This window comes from Erinaceus europaeus, chromosome 11 (assembly GCF_950295315.1).
Source record: "Erinaceus europaeus chromosome 11, mEriEur2.1, whole genome shotgun sequence".
Classification (NCBI taxonomy): Eukaryota; Metazoa; Chordata; class Mammalia; order Eulipotyphla; family Erinaceidae; genus Erinaceus; species Erinaceus europaeus.
This window is the reverse complement of record NC_080172.1, coordinates 69,520,141-69,542,872: the sequence shown is the minus strand read 5'-3', so window position 1 is coordinate 69,542,872 and position 22,732 is coordinate 69,520,141. Positions and strand designations below refer to the sequence as shown.

Below are 22,732 nucleotides of genomic sequence, written 5' to 3'. Positions count from 1 at the left end.
CTTTGGTGTGGTGGGGGCTGGGCTCGAGCCTGGACCATGCCCATGGCAAAGCAAGTACATTATCCAAGTGAGCTACCTGACGGGCCCAAAGCATTTTCAAAAGCTGAGTGTTTGAGGAATATTGCCACCAGTGCCTGTGCTATAAAGATTCCCTTCTCAGTACCTTCTGACACACAAGGCAGAACTAAAGGTGAAAACTGATATCTACAGCTCTTCTCCAAGGATCTTTCATGCCATCTTCTCCCATACTTACTTGCTGGGAATCCACTGTGAGGGTGGCCCCAAGGTCCAGGCTCTGGGGCCTGAGGCAAGGCCTCATGGTCACATCTTCCTCTTCTTGATGCTGGCGCCTCCCAGGAGAACAAACCAGCTCTGTGTTCATTCTGTCAATCTCCTTGGTCAGGTGCACAAGGAGCTCTGGGGTCAGTTTGCTGTCCCCCTCCTTGCTGCTCAGCACCAGCTGTTCTTTGAGGAGGCTGATGATGTTGTGGGCATTTTTCAGTTTTCCCCGGAGCCTTCTGCACTCAGCCTGAAGGTTATTCTCACTCAGGTCCCCTCTGGCTGCCACGGTCTCCATGATCACCTCACCCTTCTCCTTGTCTTCCTCAATCTCCCATCCATCTGACATTGCTTCTCCCATCTGCTCTTTCAACTCTGCATTCTCAAGGCAAAGGCTCAAGATGGTGTTCCTGTAAGAAATACCCACACACAATCATAGCCAGATTTGATCTGTGACTTGATCCCTGAAAATCCTCTTTACCTGTATCTCAGTCCATCAGAGACACCCCAGAGCATGAAGCGACCTCAGAGACCTTGTTTTTATAGATAAGGAAATCAAGACTCAAGAAGAGTAGTGGATTTTCTATAACTCCCACCATCACTAAAAATGCTGCTCCCAAGGCACCCAGCCTAGATGTTTAACTTGTGCCACCAGTCTCATATTCTCATCTCCAGTGACCTATGGAATAAACAATGGGACTTAAACAGTTTATGGAAAAACTATTGAGGACCTTGCCTAGGACACATTTATTACTATAAATGCTACAGTTCTATTATTTAGCATCAGTCAGTTCTCAACCACTAAATAAGAAACTAGGACCTAGGAACACATAATAAATGCTCTTGAGAACCACAATCAAATGTATGCGTGTAGTTATTATATGTTTGACAAATGGCTACTATGATAGGAGATGGTCTTTCTGAGAGCACCCCATTGTGCCTGACACAGAAAACATTGATATTTGTTGAAGATAGCTCCCCTGGGAGTGCCCCTGCTTTGCCATGTGTATGACCCAAGCTTGAGGCCCTCATGCACCTTATGGGGATATCTTCTACCTTCCTCGCTCCTTTTTCCCCCCATCCCCCTCTTTCTCTCTGAAAAAGTTGCCCCAGAGTGAAGAAGCCCCAGTGGTGACAAAAGCACATATATATTTGCTGGGAAAAAAAAAAAAGGAAATGTTAAGCAGCCCTTTTCTTTTTTTCTTTTTTTTTATTTTATTTAAGAAAGGATTAATTAACAAAACCATAAGGTAGGAGGGGTACAACTCCACACAATTCCCACCACCCAATCTCCATAACAAAGAGATACTGGATTCTCTCTTTCCTCCCGCCCATCAAACCTTTTACTAGGGTGAGTGGAAGCAATAAAAAATATGACTTTAACAATGCATGACTTTAACGTCCTTGAGCCTCAGTCTTCTTTTATAGAAAGTAATGGTCATAACACTTACCTAATAGAATTTACTGGATGTTTAAGTATTATATATAGCATAGTTAGCTCAGGGTATGCAGCAGAAGTCATTTGATTCTACTGTACTAGCTTCAGACCTATAAAACTCAGAATCCTGTGAAACACTGGTTTATAAATGTCTCAGGCTAAGGTCTACAAACTGGCATTTTACTTAGTTCTGCAGGTGATTCTGAAGGCAAAGGAAAGTTCCCATCTGCAAAGGGAAAGTTTCACAAGTGATGAATCAGCAAAGAAGGTGACTCTTCTTTCTCTCTCCCTCTCTTCCTCCCCCCCGTCCAAGCTGATTTTTCTGTCTCTACCCAATAATAAATAAATAAAATAAAAAAGAGGCAAAGGAAAGTAGTAACTTATAGCCTGAAGGATCAGTAGATGGCTATGCCTCCAGATTAGATTTCTTCAAATCTAGTAAAAGCAGTGCTCCTTGCCTGGGACATGGAACAGTCTACCATACTGGACAGTCTATGAGGGAATTTGTAGAGGGCTGAGGTCATAGTATAGTGGTTATATAAAATGTGTTTCATGCCTGAGGCACCAAAAGCTCCAGGTTCAATTCTCACAAGCATCACCATAAGCCAGAATTTAGCAGAAAAAAAGAAAAAAAAAAGGAAAGGGAAGAGATGAAAAGGATTTTTAGAACCTCTAAATCGTGGAACCACAAAGCAGCACAGCAGGATGGATGCCTTGGCAGTAGCCAGGTGAGTCCCTTGACTATGGTGACCTCTCAGACAGCAGACTCCCCCTCCCTGGGGGATGTCCTACCTGATATGAGCCACAGAGGAGAATCCTGCTTCCTCAATTTGAGCCTTTAGCTCCTTCAATTCCCCCTCAGCTTTCCTCTTCTCCTCTAAGTGCTGATGTATCTCAGCCCTCAGGTGGAGCATCTCTTCCTGAAGGCCCCTGTCACCAGCCCCACCTGTTGCAGGAGGAGGGGGAGGTGGGAGAGACATTTTCTGAGTCTCCACAGGTGCCAGGCTTTTCTCCAAAGCCACCTTCAGGAGCTGGAAGAAAACCACGGTTTATGTAAGTCTTGAAAGAGGAATATCAGATTGCTTATAAACAAAGGGGAACGTCTAATGGGAGCCCCCCCAAAAAAAACTGGACTTAACCTGGGTCCCCTGAAGGACTTCCTTAGTCAGAAGGGCCCTGGAAGAGTGACTGGTTTGTATCAGGGAAGCACACCTAGCCAGCAGGGAGAATCACTACTGTGGACAGGGAGAGGAGTACCCAGAGTTGGATGACTGAGTAGACACACACACAGAACGACAAAGGAGCACATGCAAACGACTGAGGTTTAAACAGAACTAGAAAACTAGACATACTATGATTCTTTTCTTCCAGAAGGATCAGAGTTCCCTGGGTGTTTTCTCATAAGCCATTATGCTAGACTTGAGTCCACAATGCTTGACTCCCTGACTACAAAGAACAGGGGTAAAGAGACCTGAAATCAGAGCCTAGGGCTATATTTGCAACCCAGATTCTCAAATGGAGGAGGACTTGGGACTCAGGGCTCTAGAGTCATGGGCACTGAATTAGAATTTGGATGGACCTACAGAGGCAATAGGTAACTTAATTTCATTGGCAATAGGAGAATCACATTCTATAACTACTGAGAAATTAAAGTGAGGGCACCTGCCCTGCAGATAATTCCACTTTTTGTTTACTACCCTTCAGTTAAAGTTGCCAGCCAGCCCAGAAACCACTTCCTAACACCTTCCTCCTATTTTTTGTTATCTTGTGCCTCCATGTTTCTCTCGAGGCAGAGCAAACCATTTCCTCACATGAGAATTTTTAAACTTTTAGATATGCCTGTTGTTCATTTTGGGCTCCTCTCCAGTTTTCCTCATGTTTTAAAAGATGTAAATATAAAAACCTATGTATGATGATCCTACCGTATGATTAATGATCTCAGTGAAGGCATTCCTTGTCCATCTGACTGTATTATCTTAATACCTCCCAAAGTCATGTTGACTTGTTTCCACTCAGTGGCAGCATCTTGTTGTTGTACTTACTTCAGATCAATTTTGGCCTTCCAATTTTCCTTCTCTTTCATAGACATTTCAAGGTCATGTGTTTTCTGTTATCTAAGGAAGCTGACTTGTACATGCCATGCATAAGTTCATTCTGGCAGTACAGAATCACTTTTCTTAATTATCAAAGTCATTAAAGCATGTGTTGTGCATCTCCATAAGTCATGTAGCAGTCATTTGACTAGGAATGCTTTGTAGAGTTAATTATATGCCTCTTACTATTCAGGTCACAAATATGTTGACTAGAACATTGCCCAAAACAGTTCAGTTAGATCAATACTTGATAGAGCTTGTTGGCTTGGCACAAAGTCACTGAGCATAGTTTTTGCCCCCAGAACATAGGATGGGGGGGGGGGAGGAATCTAGGTTATGAGTATGTGGCAGGTTAGACAGGCAAGACCATGGTGTTTATAGCAGAACAATTCTAGGTTGCAGAAGTATTCATCCATGCCAAAGAAGAAAAAGATGCTAGAATACAGTAACTCGACTTCCAGGAATCTATCCCACTTGAGGTTATGAGCCTGAGATGTGGGAGGCTCCTGACAATGTCTGTGTCTCTGGCTCAACTGCCACAGGCCCTGTTAGATTAGTGACTCCATCTGTGCCATCAAGCATTTGGGACAAAATTAAGAAGGGACCTGGTTCAAACCACTTTTGAAAATTTATGAATCACTTTTCATTTAAACTGTGTGTGTGTGTGTGTATGTGTGTGTGTATTTTTAATACACTGTTCTCAACTAATTTAAAGTAAATGTTGTCATTAGCTTTGAATATGGATGCATAATTTATTCTTTCCTAAATTTTTAAAATAATTTATTATTGGATAGAGAGAGAGGGAAATTGAGATAGGAGACAGAGAGAGGTAGAGACAGAGAGACAGCCCTGCTTTACTACTCATGAAGCTTTTCCCCTGCAGGGGGGGACAAAAGGCTTGAACCTGGGTCCTTGAGCACTATAACATGTGTGCTTAACCAGGTGTGCCACCACCTCGCCCCTCCTAAGTTTTAAGAGTTGTTTTTGCTTAAATAATAATGTCTAATGAAAAATGTCTACATCTTTTTAAAAATGCTTTATAGATGCATGTTATCTTTTAATGAGTCAAAAAGTTCTTAGTTTTTTAAATTTTTTTTATGAAAAACCTTAAGGTTCACCTGGTTTCTCAGTTTCAAATGAGAAAATGTGTTCCCAGGAAAATTTGGGTTTCAATATTTCCATGTCAAAGGCAGCTTACTTTGGCTAACTCATCTTTAAATTTGTAAATAAATGCAGAAAGTGACTCAGAAGTTAACCTTTTCATTATTTTTTCTTTATCATGTACAGAAAGCTAATATTTCTAATTTTTTTTAAATGAAACTCCAAAGCTTTCACTATATGTGGCAACAGTATGAATCATTTAGAGCTAGATTTCTCTCACATTTCCTATTTCACCTGCTGTATTACTTACTACCATGTTATAATTGAACATTTTTGTGTGCTGGGTTCCCATTTGCCTCACAGAGGTCTATGTGCAGATGTGACATCTTATTTGAAGAGTTGTTTTGTTTTATTCTATATTTCCATATCACTCACTCTATAAGTCACTTCTCAAACAGCACTAAGGGAATTAAAAAATGGTGTTTTCAGGTTAGGGGATATGGATCAACCTGTCAATGCCCATGTCCAGCGGAGAAGCAATTACTAAAGACAGACCTCCCACCTTCTGCACCTCAAAAAAAAATCTTTGGTCCATACTCCCAGAGGGATAAAGAACAGGGGAACTTCTAATGGAGGGGAGGATATATGGAACTCTAGTGGTGGGAACTGTATGGAACTGTCCCCCTCTTACACCACAAGCTTGTCGATCATTATTAAATTACTAATAAAATTAAAATAAAAAATGTTTTCTCAAGTTCATCACACTAAGTCTATAATTTTTCCTTCTATTTGTATTTGAATCTTGTTTCTTGACTTATTTTCTTCCCATTGTAAAAAGTTCAAATGAAAAACGACAATGAATGATTGCTCTAGTTTCTGTTGCAAGTATTTCTTATGCATTTACTGTAGATCTTATATTTATTTGAGGAGGAAATTTTGTGGGAGACAAAGACAAATTATCACTGTATCCAGATCTGAGCCTTCCTGACATGGGTGAGACCTAAAAAAGGAGAGACAGGCTGGGCAATGAGACATCCAGGTGAGTGCACAAGGACCTGCATTCAAGCCCCAGCCCCCCACCCCACCTTCATGGGAGAAAGCTTCACAAGTGATGAAGCACTCCACAGGTGTCTTATCTTTCTCCCTATCTCCCACTCTCCTCCCAATTTCTCTCTATACTGTCAAACTAAAATAAAATAAACATGCTTAATATTAAAAAAAAACTAGGATGTGTCTGTTAGTGGTGTGTGTGTGTGTGTGTGTGTGTGTGTAGTCAGGAAGGAGCTCAGTGTCAAGAATGAAGTCCAACTTTCAAAGACACAACTTTAAGAGGGAGCCCAGAGCCTAATTACAATGAACCATTTCCCTGGAAACTAGCAGAAAAACTTCTTATTTTTTTTTTCAGAATCTGGACACAAAACAATTATGAAACAAACAAGCTTTATTTAATTGGTAGCAGTAGTGTCATACCTTCAATTTCCAGAAAAGCTGAAATAAATTTACAATGATTTCAAACACCTTCTATTCCAAATAGAGGGTTGATATTTCAAGAAAAGATGATGGAAAAAAAAATGATGCCTACCCAAGGTATTTTTCATCCAACAAGTATAGCCATTGGCTATCATGAGTCAAGCCTCAATCCAAAGGCTTGTTAATTCATAATTCATTAAGCATCTCCTATGCCAAATAATAGGGTAGGCATTGCAAGGAGAATACAACTACCCCTTAATAAAGGTTTAATCCTTCTCAGTTTGTGATCTGGTCATTTTCTCCATGCTTGGTTATAGGAAGAAAGTTTAGGAAGAAATGGCTTTACAAATCAATCAGTCTACAACCGAGAAAGGACTTGTATTACCATGGAATGCTTAGATTATACCAGTCAGACTTTGGATCTTTTCACATTTGTTTATCAGCTCTGAAGCTAATCCTGTGGCATAGGAGCAATAACCACCAGTGACATTCAAATTTCCCAAAATAGTTCTGTCTAAAAGTGGACATTTACTTATACTGAAACCCTCCTCTCTGACCCAAGACAGTCATTAATATCAGGAGTGAGAAGCAGAGGGATCTGACCAGAAGGGCAGTGGTGTCCATAGTTAGTCACAAACATCAGTTAGGAGGACTCAGAAGAAGCTGTTCAAGAAAAAGGAAAGATCCATGCAGGAACTCAAGGGAGAAGTGAGAACTGGGTATGGTTAGAGCAACAAAAAGAGGATCTTGGGAAAAGGTAAACATGTTGAAGACATGAGGTATTCCAAATAACTATGTGTGTCCTCAGGAGCCTTTAGCTGTGCAAGATCCTGTGATATTCAGGGACTGCTCACTTGGATTTTTTTGTTGGTGGTGGTTTATTAGATACCTCATCTTTTTCTGATGCAGAAGATATAGAGAAAGATCCAGAATTTTTAACAGGCCTAAAGAAGCCATTACTCAAAAAGCTCAACTACTTCCACAGAAGGATAGGTCACATCAATCAACTTTCTCCTTACCAACTCAGAGAATCTCAGGCACGGATCACCTAGGGGATGTGACTGTTGCATATCATTGGGTAAGGTGGAGACACAGGAGTTCCAGTAAGTGCAATGGGGTCACCATCATTGACCTGATTTCTGAGACCCAGGACTTCCAACTTTGAGTTTTCAGAATGCACTGGCTCTACTTTGCTAGTGGCTGATGGATGACAACAGCGTTTCAGCCTTGGGTACCAAGTCCTGAGGTTTAGCAGGAACTTGCTCATGAAGTGTCATCTGCTAGTCACTGATGTGCCACCACCTGGTGGTTTTGCAAGTTGCTCAGTAAAATTCCCTCTCGTCTAAAGAGATTTCACAGAGAAAGCTTCCTGCTTTGGAAATTCAATCCTCTTGAGGTTTCTTAGAGAGCATTCTCCAGAAGCAGGTGCTAGACCCTGCTCTCTTGCCAAGTTAGCTCTTTGATGATTCCCTGTCTTCAGTGATGTGTTTCAGTTACAAAAGCCCAAGAGGGTAAGTGTTCATGGTCATGTTGTAGGTAAACATTCTTCTGAGGCTATAGCTATAGAGAGCACAGAGGAGCAAAGGTGGAGAGGGAATAGGCAAAAGAAAGAGTAGGGGAGAAAGAGTAAGGTAAGAGTACAAATAGAAGGGTAGGTTGCAGAGGACAATGGAGTGAGCATAGGATACGCAAACAGGGAAGGGTCAAGAGGGCTGGAAGAAGACTGGGAAGTGGGGTGCATAAAGACCGCTTCTCACTGTAGGTTCACAAGGGGCACAGGCGACTGCTACACCCCCCCCCCCCAAAGGGCTATAAGCCTTCCACCCCAGGATCCCAGAGCCTGACTGGGACTTACTTGCTGGTGGCTGTTGTGTGCAGCCTCTTCCTCGATACTGTCCGTGAATTCAGTGCTGGCATCTTCTGTTTCATCCCCTACAGCTGCACCTAGAAGTAAGTCCAGAAGAGAAAAGTGATTCCCTTCACAGATGGCTTCCAGACAACAGTGAAAATGACACTCTTTTTGCCATCTGCCTCCCCTTCCTTCCTTCCTTCCTTCCTTCCTTCCTTCCTTCCTTCCTTCCTTCTTCTTCCCTCCCTCCCTCTGCTTCTCTCTAGCCAGCAGGGCTGACAAGGAAGGCAGAACCAATGTGTCAAGATAGTACCAGAGTCTTCTGGCTGCTTCATTGACACTTTCCTAATAACCCTCAAGATCAAGCCTCACAATATAAACTGATTTTGACACAAACTGGTACTTAAGAAGCTGACTTTTGCAGAGTGGTTGCTCATCTCACCCATGTCTGGAAAGTCTCAACAATTTCTTTTCCTGCTTCTGACTGGCTCTGTGACTAATTCCTCACCTGTAAGATCAGTGGACAAAGCTCATCTTTTTTTTTTTTTTTTTTTTTTTTTTTCCTACTTCAGATGCTGAGAAGGTCCCTGATTTCCCGGCAGGCCTCCTCCTCTTCTCAAATTTTCCTATCACTGGGATCAGTTTTTTAGAAAGGATGACAATTTCTAAGTCCCTTCTAGGGCTCCTGTGTCCCTAGAATTCAGGTCTACTCAAGAAAAAATTTGGGTGTTTCTAAATTCCTTCCTCCACCCACCCCTCAATTTTCCTATTGCTTTTAAATATATATATGTATATTTTAATGAGTGATACACACACACATACATATATATACATATGTGCTGAGCAGGGCTCATGGGAGAGATAGGAGATAGGAGAGAGAGAGAGACTGACTTAACCAATGAGAGAGAGACTGACCTAACCAAAGCACTGCTGAGCTCTGGTGAGCTCTGGTGGTGTGGGGGACTGAACCTGGGACTTTGGAGCTTCAAGCTCTTAAAAGTCTAGAAAACATTTTTTTTTTTTTTTTAATCCCCATGGCTTCCCTGAGCCCTGGACTAGAGGATAATCCTGTGAGTAAAGAAAGTTAAGCTCTCTGAGGTCAGGATCTTCATCCCCATACCAGTCTTGGTGGTTGGATAACCACTTTCATATCCACACCCCAGTATGATTCCTGTACTAGGTTCCAGGAGCATATTAAATGGGGATTAGAAAGGGCAGTTATCAGAGCCAAAGATACAGCTGACTGGATACAGAGTGTGCCTGGTCATACATACTGCCCAGGTGTCAGTCCCAACACCAACTGGGAGAAGATCAATGGCACAAGGAAAAGTTCTCGTGCCTCTCCCATATTTATCTCTCAGAATGAAAGATGCCTGCAACAGTGGAATTGTGTGACCACAGGTCCTTGCAATGCAAAGTAGTAGTGATGGTGGTGGTGTTGGTAGTACAATAATTGTCACAGGTCTTTAAAGCTTTTATCTCATACATTGTGTTCTCCCATTAGCTTTGTCTGCCTTTCTGATGCCATGCCTACATTTTAAGATAATGCTTTCCTTTTAATTCATTCAGCAGAGACTTTGAGTTCAGAAACTAAGTGGAAGAAAGACAAGAATGGGGATTCGGGCGATAGCGCAGTGGGTTAAGCGCAGGTGGTGCAAAGCGCAAGGACCAGCGTAAGGATCCCGGTTCAAGCCCCCGGCTCCCCACCTGCAGGGAAATCGCTTCACAGGCGGTGAAGCAGGTCTGCAGGTGTCTCTCTTTCTCTCCCCCTCTCTGTCTTCCCCTTCTCCTCTCTCCATTTCTCTCTGTCCTATCCAACAACGACGACATCAATAACTACAACAATAAAAAACAACAAGGGCAAGAAAAGGGAATAAATAAATAAATAAGAAATAAAAATTAAAAAAAGAAAGACAAGAATGTCCATCTCACCCCAACCGTCTGCTACATAGGGATTTTGTTTTTCTTATTCATTTTGGGCAGTTCAAGGGGTCTATAAGACTTTCATCAATTTGAGTAAGGATGCTGAAATGGTGGCCCCAAAAGTTATGCAGTGGGTAGAGTGCCAGACTTGCATGCACAAGATCCCAAGTTTGCTCTTTGGCATCACATATTCCAGAGCGACACTTGGGTTTTCATCCTCTGTTTAATAAACACATCTTTAAAACAAGGAATGCTGAAACTTTTTCATGTGTGCTTAGAATAAAGTTCAAAATATTTGATAGAAAACATTGGAATAAGTAGATTACCCCACACAAAGTTCTATTTAAATTTCCCCTTTTCTATTCCATTAAATTACAATAAAAAAACCAAATAAACAAGTTACAATACAAAATTGTGAGAAAATGCCCCTTTGTGAGCTTTTACAAGTTAACAGAATACTATAATCAGAACTAAGTTGGAATACTTTCCAATTTAAAGATACTATACTTTATATTAATGGATCCTTCTGGTTAATTTTAGTTAACATTAAATTAAATGTTAGAGGCTCTGAAAACTATCTGTTCATTCAAATTTAACTTGCTCTTACAGGACTGAAAATTTTATTAAAAACTCATTTGAAACTTTGATAGTATATATCAAGTTCTGGTTCTTGCAGATTGTCTAGCTTAGATTTCTGCTTCTCTCAACATTTATATGAATTTGGGGGAGATGATCTCCTTTCTGTAACTACATTTCCTCTTATTAGGGTTGATTGTAATATTCATTCTATACAGTGTTGTGAACTTTAAAGGGTTTGTTGTTTTAATATCTTATGATGAGAGACACCAGAGTACCACTTCATCACATGCACTGTAGGGGATTGAACACAGGGCCTCATGCATGTAAGGCATGTACTCTACAACTGAGCCACCTCTCTGGACCAAGTGTTTATTGCTTCTGAAGTACTTAAAACATAATTTGACATATCTTGTGTACTCTAAGGCCATTGTCATTGTTGGTAGACTTAAGTGGTCTGTGGGCTAAGGAGCTGAGGGTTGAAAAGGATGGTCAGATGACCCAAATGCTATTAGCAGAGGAAGATTTTATACCTAATGATATAACTGGATGACCCTGAAGTCAAAGAACTACAATTTAACAGCATGAACATGTTTTCAGTGCCCAAGTCTAGCTGTCCCTGCCCTTAGTTCCAGGTTCTTGTGCCAGGCCCTTTCAGATGCATCTCACTTTCATCCCTCAGCACTCTGCCATGTGCTCATGGGGAGATCTCTTAAATGCTCATTTCATGAACCAGTGATTGCTGACTTAAGTCTTGAGATTATCTATCAAAATATGAAAGAAACTAAGGAAAAAGGTCTATCAAAACCCAACAATTTCACCTGCATCCAACTCTTTCTGGGCCACAAAGACAAAACATAACAAACAAAACCATAAAAACCAAGATTTAATGTAGGCCTTCATCAACTTCTGACAAGAAAAAAATTGACTGGACACTCTGATCTGGGAACAGAAGTCAGCTTCATTATGATGCACCATTGTCTTTAAACTACCACATCTTTTAAGTAGTCCAAGAGACCTGACCTTCCAACTTGCACTTTATTCAAAATGCAACTGTGTATAGTGACTATAAAAGACCAAATCATAATATACAACACTTTAAGGATATGAGATTTTATGAGAATTCTTGAGTTGTATTTTTTTCAGATTTTTTTTTTATCTTGAAAAGGAAAGTAGCCATTTATCCTTAGTCTAACCAGGACATCTGCAAATTGGGGACTAGGAGACATGATCACTGTCCCATTTTAGAATATCACAGTGCTATATTATCTTATATATTCTTCCTACTCATAAAGTCTTTTTATTAACCTCAAAGAATACAAGAAACAGGCCTCTTCATAAAAATTCATAGGGATAATACTGCCCACAATAATTTGCTTTTTAAAAAAAATTTATTATTGGATAGAGACAGAGGGAAATTGAGAGGGGAGGGGGAAGTAAGAGGGAGAGAGACAGAGAGAAGCCTACAGTCCTGCTTCACCACTTGTGAAGCTTTCCCCCTGCAGGTGGGGATCAGGCACTTGAACCTCAGTCCTTGTATACTGTAACACATGTACTTAACCAGGTGAGCCACCACCTGGCCCCTTAATTTGCTCTTAATTCTCTATTCTACTCTCTACTATTAACCCTTAGTAAGGAGAATAAGGAAGGGTTATTCTTCTTAAGGTAGTTTATTTCACATTTCTGGGATAGGTATACTAAAGTATTTTTAGTAAAATTCCTTGAGGGAGGAATTTCTTCCTCTTCTTTTTGTTAAGTTAGTACAGTCACTCACCACGAAGTCTTATTTTGCTTGGAATTTTAGTTTAACTCTCAAGAAGCTGATTATTTTTTAAAGAAAAGGAAAAGGTGAGACTTTTCTACTTCTTTTCTTATAAATCTTATAAGAATGAAACCAGTTATTGGCCGTAGACATTTGTTTATTGGATCAGTGACAATTTTTCTGTCTCAACTATAAAATAACTAGATTCTAACACTTCTATATGATAAAGTACACTCTTCACTTCAGCACAGATGTTAACAAAGTTTAACACAGCACAGTGCCATGAAGAAATAAACTTGCAGCAGGAAATGTACAATGCCAAGTCACTAGTGCCAAGTTACTGGGTCATTTAGCATCATCTTTTTCTTCATTTAACAAGTGATATCACTTGAGTTTTTCTTAGAATCAAAATCTTAGGAGAGAAGGCTAGCAAAGTTGTTTTTATTATCAAACTGACACTACTTCATGGAAACAAATTCATGATTTATAAAACATAGTTGTATATATATACCCTTAAGGTTTACAGGTTGAAAAGGAGATTTCAGTACTTGAGAGCAATGATTTGGATAATTGTAAATGAAAGCATTGCATACTTAGGTCATATACTAAAAGTAAAGCTACAAATGTCTGAAATAGAGACAGAGAAGACAAAGCAGCAGAGAGAGGGGAAAAGAGACCACAGCACCAGCTTCCTTCAGTGCTGGGTTGCACACACTGCAATGTAACACACTAGCTAAGTGAGTTATTTTGACAGCCCAACTGTGACATGTTAAAGGCAACAAAGAAGCTAGTTTTGTTAGTGTGCTTACACCTTTTACTACCTATATTATTATAGACTAAAAAATTATATGTATTGAACTTTGTTTTATACTTCCAGTTCTAGCAAGAAGAAAACAGTATGATAGAGACTTTTATTTCTGGAATTTGACTTTAAGTAACAAAGGGAAAGTATGCAAAAAAATGAATTATCACACCATTTAACAATTCTTATTTGAAATCTAGTGAAATCAGTATTATCAATTCTGCAGTTTTGTATTTCACTTCCACTTCCACTCCCTATATTTGGGAAACAAATCCTGGCTCATGTGGTTATACAGAAAGAAGTTGAGGACTTACCTTCTGTCAATTCCCGAGTACTTAAATGCAAGATATATACTTTCTAAACATAACTAAATGGTTTCATAAAGTCATTGCTTCAACTGTCTGGTGAGCGAGCAGCTCAAATTCATGTCCAAAATGCATTAAGACTCAGAAACTACTATCCTATAGAAGTGACTCCAATGTATTGTCCTGTTGACACTTCTGATACATATATGGTAGGTTGCCCTTTATGAGTTCCATATTCCTAACTATTCTTCTTACAGTACAAATGGATACTAACAAAGGAAGAAGAAAAGCTTTGTTAGTGCTTTAATCCTAAGAGAAATGAGAGGAAGTACTCAGTATCTCACAGCATGCTAGAATCTCAAAGGAAAGCTAATTCATTTATTACAATACCTTTAATACATTTTCTACAATGCAAGATAGAAAACAGGCTTTGTGTGGATAACTAGTATTTGTAACTTCATAGGAAGCTTGTCACACTTCCTGCAGAACACGGCTTACAGATCTGAAAAACTGTTCCCTAAGGCAACTTAAAAAGGCAACTTAGGCTTTTCAGGGATGTCTAATGTGAAGACTGCCTTTTATTAATACAACAAAATAAAATAACCCAATGACTTTATCCTATCAATGAGAATTAAGAGTTTTCAAATATTAGCTTAAGGAGAGTAGAGCTATTAAAGTATTGTTCCTTGTAAGGCTTACAGCCCAAAGGAAAATGACTTTAGATAGGTCATTCAAACTTTATTCCTCAGAAGAGCAATTTTCCAGCACAATCTGACCTGTTCCTCTTTTCTAATCAAAGGACTTCAAATCCAGTTGGAATACTGAAGACAGAGCTGTGATACTTTTTTTGAACTGTTCTGAGGATATGATCCAAACTTCTCAGGACCACATACTGAATTAAGCACACAAGAAAGCACAATCGAGGTCTTTCATAGATTTCTGTGACAGAGATTACATATATAAACTGTACAAGTGGAATATATTAAATAAGCTTCATGTGACTTCTAGATTTACTTGGTCTTTAATATATCTCTTCCTATATATAGTGGCATTTAAAGTCTTTTTTTTTTTTAAACATGGATACAGAAGTACAGGTACTAAAAACATCACTGTTAAAAATGGAATGAAGAGAAATGGATTTGGGAGTGAGGTAGGGTATGGAAGAATACAAATATACATTATCAAAGTAAACTGATAACATTAAAACAGTCCATCTTTTATGTTCTAAGCTGGCTAAACAACTAAAAGAGAATATCAGAAGAATGTGGATTTGTACTAGGCATTAACAATTACTAAACTTCAGTAACAGTTTTATTTTCTTCTAAGACACTAGGATGCTGCTACCTCCTATGTAGTGCTGGGATAGAACCTAAAGTTTCACACGCAATGCATGTGTTGTACCACTGAGTCTCCTGCTCAGGCTCTCCATAATACAGTTTAAATCTGCAGTAGAAGTTTTTTTGAAATATCTATCATAAAGGCTTTTATTTCACTTATCAATCCTCTTGGAGGGCCTTTAAAAATCTATAGTTCTAAAAGCTATAGACTTAATGTACCCAGGTCTCTTATAATCATTATTCTACATGCCTATTACTCTAAAAGGAAATATGAGAAAAAATGCTTATCAGTATGGATTTTTCTAATGTTAAGTCATCTTATTTTTAATTAAGCATGGCCTGAGGGAGAATTTAACTGATTTTCTTTCAATGTATTTTTATACAAACAGAAAGTTTTATAAGCATATGATGCTTTATCTAAAATTAAAGCTAAGAAAGTTATGGTATATATACACAATGGAATACTACTCGTCTGTTAATATAATGAAGTCATCTCCTTTGCCTCATCTTGGATGGAACTTAGAGGAGTCAACCTACAGTCTTATTGCTCATTATTAAATTAGTAAAAAAATAAAATGTGGAGAGAAAAAAAACACCCTGTGTACTGTTGTTGGGAATATAAATTGGCTCAGTAGCTGTGGGAAACACTATAAAGATTTCTCAGAATGTTAAAGAGAAAGAGAAAGAGGAGGAAAAATACCAGATGATCTCATTTACAGATAGGGCTTTTAAGAAACAAGGATCTAAATTGGTGGTGAAAGCGTTTTGCAGACACCTATCACAAGGAGATAAGACATTGTGTCCATGTGTCACTGACTATACTTTAAAACTATTAACTTTACCTCCAAAAAATGATAAAAAAAGGATATAAAATCTCACACAAATATAGGAATAATGTAGTAAGAGAAAGAGTTTATGCTACTGAAAAGAAAATAGTTTCATATCATGCTAAAGATGATTACTGAATGATGTAGTTAATAGTAGTATCTCCATAAGGGCTACCTAACAAGATGTTATCAAATTATGTTCTCCAATAAGATGCCAAATTATCACACAAAATTGTTAGTCCAGCAAGCTCTCTCCAGATGACACAGTTTCTAAACCAGAAAGTTAGTGGCAAGTTTAGTCACATCTATGGGTATCAAACTTATATTTTAAATTTGACTTTTGCTAATAAATCACTTAAAATTCTAAAAATTTTCCCAAGAACCAAAATTACAGGCAAGTAACTATATACCACATTAGTTTGTATCCAGTTTCCAAATTGGGACTAGAGTTCACTTACTTTTTTTTCCCCCCTGCTATATTCCTATAATTTTCAATAGGAAATTGAGTTTTTCTTTATTCATTCAACTCTCTTATATCTTTCTAATACTTAGTAACAGTCCAAGATGTCAAGGGAAATTATCTCTAGTTGAAGGTTGATATTGTACTTGTTATGAGCCATCAGAATCCAAAAATCATCCATGGTAGAATCTTAAGATTTAGAGAACTTCCTTGTTCTATCGGTAAAGTTAAGGGAAATTTCTCCTAGTCCTTGGTATGAGGACGGGATAAACTAGTCATTGTTAGCTTGAACATTTTTACAGCTTTACTACCTTCCTTCTTTGGAAAATTTACAAAAAGCTTTGTTCAGGTAAGGGTCCTTTAATATTAAGATTCTAAGAATAAGAAAAATGATGATCCTAGGGAGTTGGGCGGTAGTGCAGCAGGTTAAGCGCACATGCCGCAAAGTGCAAGGACCAGCACAAGGATCCTGGTGCGAGCCCCCGGCTCCTACCTGCAGTGGGGTTGCTTCACAGGCAGTGAAGCAGGTCTGCAGGTGTCTATCTTTCTCCCCCACCCCCGTCTTCCCCTCCTCTCTCCATTTCTCTCTGTCCTATCTAATGATGACATCAATAACAACAACAGTAGCTATAACAACAATTTAAAAAAGGGCAACAAGAGGGAAAATAAATAAAGAAAAATGATGATCCTATTTCACATCCTATCTTCTTCCTTAAATTCCAAGTTAGCTTCTAGTCCTAAATTTCTCCCTAATGATGACTAAAATAGGAAATCATATCCATTAAGAGGAAGGCTAAGACTATCAATCTTTTATCAAAATACTTAATGAGAAAATTTCAGGGTGCTCCCCTAGTAGAACATTTTCTTCTCAATTTAACTTGAGTTTAGCTAATGTTCTGTTGTAGACATAGCTAAGGTTACAGATCTTGGATGGAACTTAGAATGTAGGGAAAGTCATGTAGCATACAATCATGAAAGAAAAGTATTATGTAAAACATGGAGGGGAAAATAGAAAAATCGTCATGTTCCACCTAGTTTAGAAAGGAAAATCAGTCACATAGTGATGGGGGGTGAAACACAAAATATCAATCCTATTGATCAAATCCCATGTTTAAAAACTGAAATCTCAGTTTCTAGCCTAAGAAATTTTTATCCAGCAGAACTAAGAAACCTATTGGTGTTAAACTCACAGAGTTCTGAAGTTATTTGGGTTACTTTTTATACCCCTGGCATTTAAGATATTAGAAATAGAGTCCCCTGTGTCCCTTTATTTACACTTGCTATGTTGTCATGAGAACGCTGAGATGACCAAATCTATGGATACAGATCTATGACATTTTTAAATTATTCATATTTCAAAACCTGAAGTCTAATCTCTAATACTTATCTAGAAAGTGAAAAATATAGCACTCCATCTAGTGTCACTACCAAATGGAAACGTGAACTACATTCTCCCCCAGTTATGAGTCATTTAGTAAAATACTGAATTTAAAGGAAAATATAATAATTTAAATTATTATTATTATTATTATTTTACCAGAGCACAGCTTTGCTCTGGCTTATGGTGTTCTGGTGGATTGAACCTGGGACTTTGGAGCCTCAGGCATGAGAGTCTCTCTGCATAAACATTATGTTATCTCCCCTGCCCTGACATTATTATTTCTTATAAAGAAAATTCTAATTATGGAAGACATGGGAACTTTCATAAAGTTCTGGAAAAGGGTGTAAGTTTGGTTTTAAGAAACCTAAAGAATTCAATAATGAGAGAAAAAAAATTGGGGTGAGGGAGCAGGAAAATTGGTAAGCTCACCTGGTGGAGCTTACTAAGCATGAGGCCCTGAGTTCAAACTCTGGTACCACACAGGAGCATGACAGCATCAGGGGAACCTCCATGGACGATGAAGCAGCACTGCTTCTCCTGTGTGTCTCTCTTCCCTTCTGATATCTACCTCTCCCCCACACACACCTGCCACTCCTCTCTCATGAAAAAGTTAGCCCAAGAATAATGGTACTTGAGCTTATCTGAGGCCCGGCTCTGCAGTTTAAAAAAAGCAAAGGAAAAAATATAATAGAATTTAGTCTGGACTACTCTAATACCACTGTGTTACTTAATAATCAACTGTGAAATATTAGAGGTAAAGGTTATTATAGATATTTTAACAGTCTTTGTCTCTGATCTTTAACTTGACAACTCCAATACTTGGATTATACTGCTGCCAACATATGGTTTTGGCTCCTTCCTCACTCCCTCCTTTCTTTCCTTCCCTCCTTCCTTGTTTTGACCAGACCCACTCAGCTCTGGCTATTGGTGATGTTGGAGATCAAACTTGGGACCTCTAGCATGCAATTCCTATGTGTTACTGCTGTACTGTCTCCCTAGTCCTTGATTATCTTCTGATAAAGAACTATTCTACTTTTTGATGTCATCCCTATACGTTCAATCTCTCTCATTTTGAAACAACTTGCATTTGATTAAAAAATTGCTCTCACACAAAGAATAGGAGTTGACTAAATGGCAAAAATAATACACACACATGCATTCATGATATGTTATGGAACATATGAAATGGGTTGTGAAACTGGGGAGGAATAAACTTTATTGGCCCATAGAAAAGATGAGGAAGTAAGGAGGGGCTAGGGAAAGGAATGGCTACAGGTGGGAAGACTAAAATGGAATGATTGAAAATGTGCAAATACATTTTGTAACCTCCACCATCAACTTAGAGACATATATGTGCAGTGAAATACAGGTAGACTAGAGTGAGTGTCTTTTTGCAGCTGATGCTACTTGTACCAATTCTATCATTAGTAAATCACCATTTAGTTCTGCCAAAGTCAGACAAGGCTCCCTCTGGTTAGTGCAAACAAAGTTTTCCATCCTGGGTTGCAGTCTGACCAGCCAGTGCTCAGTAGGCATGCTTGTGATGAACTCTCACGCTTTCCAGTTCCCCACCTCCAATGGCGGCCAGGGTCTCCAGCCTGCTTAAATGCTCCAGGCTTCTTCCAAGAACTTCTTCTAGCCGGCCACGTAACACTTGGGCCCCTTCCAGTTCCACCTGCAGAGTTCGGTCTCTTTCAGAGCTGGTTAAACATGCCACATGGAAGGAAAACGGATTAGCCATCAACTGTAATGAGTCCACATATGCCTCCAAAGAGTCCTTGGTGCTCTGAGCCATGACATTTTTTAAACAAATTGTTCTCCAGGACACTGTAAGTGCATATAGTCACTGCTGTGGCACTTGTGTTCACTGATGGTAGATCAGCAAGGCCTTTCCCTTTCTTTAAAGTTCATACTAGATTCCTCTGTTTTTATGCTATATTCTGGACCAATATCTCACAAAGATGAGTTCCTACAATTTATCTCATGCTCCAGTTGCCCAAATAAGAGAACATTAATGGATAAAAAGCACTTGTTTCTGAAAAAAAATCAGGAAAACCTAAATACAAACTGATAAAATATTGAGTCTAGTGGGACTACTGAAGATATTTGCTTCCTTGTTTGTTATAAGTTTGATAGTGTTTTACAAAAAGAAATTCAGTTCACAGAGACTAAGGACCCAGAGGTTCTTTAAAAGTTCAACATAATCAAGTGATCCTACTGTAACTTTGATTTGGTTGAGGAGGAAAGAATATATTTTTTAACCCAGCAATATATTATCAAAGATGGAATGGTAAAATAATAGAAGCAAGTATCATGGTTGAGGAGGATACACAAAATGAGAAAAAGTAAAAGGAAAATAAAATGAACCAGAAAGATGTAATATATGTAACAGAAAAAAAAAAATCAAATGGCAGAACAAATATATCCAACAGCAGGTCATCAGTGATCCTGAAGCAGTACTAACATCATGATAAATATATTCTCTTCAATGATACTCAGTGAATATCAAGTGTTCTTTATAGTCTTAATCCTACTGAGAGAACAGTCTTCAACAGGGCATGAACCAAAGAAAGGGGAGGAACATATGTTGAGTGTTTGCTACATGCAAGGCCTTATTTTAGATATTGATGTCTTCTCATCTGATCTTTGCAACAGCTATATGAAATAGGAACTCATCTTGAGACTCAGATAGTAAGGCTCAGAGGATTCCACACAACCAATGACAAATAAGGTCGTCTCAATAATGATCTTCCTTTTTTCTCCCCTCTTTGATATTGTAAGCCTCTGCATTTAATGAAGACTAAAAGGAAAACCAGTGTAGTCATTCTCTTACCTCTCTGGCTGGGCATGAAACTTCACCAGACTGCTATAGAGCTGCCTCTCTGCTTGCAGGGCCTCATTCAGACGGCTCTGTTCATCTACTAGTCCTTCCAGCGTCAAGAGCAACTGAAGAAAGAAGAATAAAAACAATATGCAAATGGAGTCATGAGTCAGTAAGAAAGAGAATCCTACGAAAGATACCAAAAGAATGCTTTATGACTGAAAGGGATCACTAATCTTACTAAGCTTTCTGTAGTATTTTACAATCTTCAAATGAATGTAACACAATTAAAAAAGAAAATCTGTAAAGGGAGTCAGGCGATAGCAGTGGGTTAAGTGCACGTGGTGCAAAGTGCAAGGGCCGACCTAAGGATCCCAGTTTGAACCACCAGCTCCCCACCTGCAGGGGAGTCACTTCATCAGCAGTGAAGCAGGTCTGCAGGTGTCTATCTTTCTCTCTCCCTCTCTATCTTCCCCTCCTTTCTCCATTTCTCTCTGTCCTATCCAACAACGACAACATCAATAACAACAATAATAACTACAACAATAAAAAAAATCTGTAAATATCTATAAGGAAGAATTCAAACATGGGAACATAAGAAAGCCAGAAACACAGGGAAAAAAATATTAAGAGGAAGGCATGGAGTGAGAGTCAGAGACAGGAAGGACAGACAGGGAAATATAATGGAATTTAATCTTCATTCATTCAATAAATACTGAGCAACTATGTTGCAGGCATTGTTCTAGGGACAAGAACAATGGGGGGGTGAACTCATCAAGCACAGATATCAATTATCATGAGCTATAGTAAGGATTACATAAAGAAGGTGAGAAATGAATATATAATCAGCAGGGATCTGCTCAAGTGAGCTGATAGATTTAAAAGCCAAACTGGAGCTAGAGTGATGATGATAATAAAGACAGAGAGTGTAGGTAAGTAGACTGAGTTTGACACTGAAAAAGCAGCAAATAGGGGTCAGTAGCCACAAAGGAATGATAAGCAGGAACAAAGAATCAGTGGCTGCTAATGACCAAGTGGGTCATCCCATGGTTGAGGTACAAAAACCAAAAGGTAATCAAAAAGCAAGGCAGGAAATGATATAGCACGGATTCTCTATGAAATTTTGTGAACTGACCTCTTTGTTAGTCGAGATCAGTAGTTTTACCATTGTTTATTTTCCAATAAAGTTAAAGCTTGCTTCCCAATAACTTACTTGCTGTCTTCGGTTTCCTGAAGTTTCTTGACCCTGTGATTCTACAGAAGCAACTTTTTCCCGAAGAAGTAAGACTTCTTGAGTCAGGCGTTCCATAGCTGGTATGTCTTCGGGATCAACCAGTTGCATTTGCAGGTCCTAGAAGGAAAAGAATTCATGGAGTAATAAAAATTCTAGTCCATCAAGGAACATTTAAATTCCTCCAAGTTGTTTGCTATACTCTTCAGTGGGATGCTGACAAGCCGTAAGAGATAATGATGGATTTTTTTTGTGAAATCTTAGTCACTCTGACACAAGCCAAAGAGTACATGGTGACATCAAGAGACTCTAATAGGAAATCAAGGAAATAAACATTGGCCAAGGGATTCAACAATGCATATATCATTTGAAACTGTCCTACAGGTATTCTGATCTTCAAGTATTTCTGTGGTCTTTAAAAAGCTTTGAAAAACCTTTATGAGATCTTCTTTAATCTGCATATTCCTGGTTAGGGACTCCATATCGGCAGCCTGGACCTGTAGTTCTTCCTCTTGCACAGCTACTACGGACTGCAGAGCAGAAAGTTCCACCTGTGGAGAGGAGAAATCCTGGGGTCAGTGGGCAGAGGAAACAATATCTATCACACTTAACATCTTAACATTGAAAGAAATGCTCTTCCATGTGATACCACTGATCATGAGTTAGGTAAAAACTAGAACTAGTGCTCTCCTCCGTAAGTTTAGCAAGTCATACACTCTAGGACCAGAGAATGTTTCATGGGGAGTTGTCACAGTGGTTTTAAATGATATCCTCCACTTTATCTAGCACTCTAAAACACAAATAAAAAAAAAAGAAACTTGCCACCATCAGTAGATAACAAAGAAAGATGTTAAAGAAAATGATAAAATAGCTCCGTTTTTCAACTTTCAATTAATTATTAGGTATAGACATCAATCATCAACAGCTAACACTGTAAGAGATGACAAATTATTACATACTCCCTGATTAGAAGAAAGAAAAAATACCACCTTCATTTATCTAGTTTTACTGAAAGTTAGCACTGTATGCCCTAAGCTACCAGAGCAGATATTCTATTCCTCCTCCCCAGAAAATGGC

General features: G+C 38.9%; 1 protein-coding gene across 19 annotated transcripts in view; it reads right to left on the bottom strand.

The window, feature by feature from the left end:
• The window catches only part of PDE4DIP (phosphodiesterase 4D interacting protein), a 245,515-nt gene that overhangs the window by 40,756 nt on the left and 182,027 nt on the right, over window positions 1-22,732 (bottom strand). For 18 of the 19 annotated variants that reach the window (XM_060201987.1, XM_060201988.1, XM_060201991.1 and 15 more), the window contains 7 exons: window positions 22,090-22,206; window positions 21,638-21,775; window positions 20,437-20,549; window positions 19,176-19,303; window positions 8,237-8,325; window positions 2,510-2,748; window positions 254-689 (listed from right to left, as the gene is read on the bottom strand). In XM_060201987.1, the coding sequence (XP_060057970.1) occupies window positions 254-689; window positions 2,510-2,748; window positions 8,237-8,325; window positions 19,176-19,303; window positions 20,437-20,549; window positions 21,638-21,775; window positions 22,090-22,206 (1,260 nt within the window). Of the gene's footprint in view, window positions 1-253; window positions 690-2,509; window positions 2,749-7,313; window positions 7,942-8,236; window positions 8,326-19,175; window positions 19,304-20,436; window positions 20,550-21,637; window positions 21,776-22,089; window positions 22,207-22,732 lie in introns of those variants that run through there. The other variant, XM_060201984.1, reaches the window with a different exon arrangement.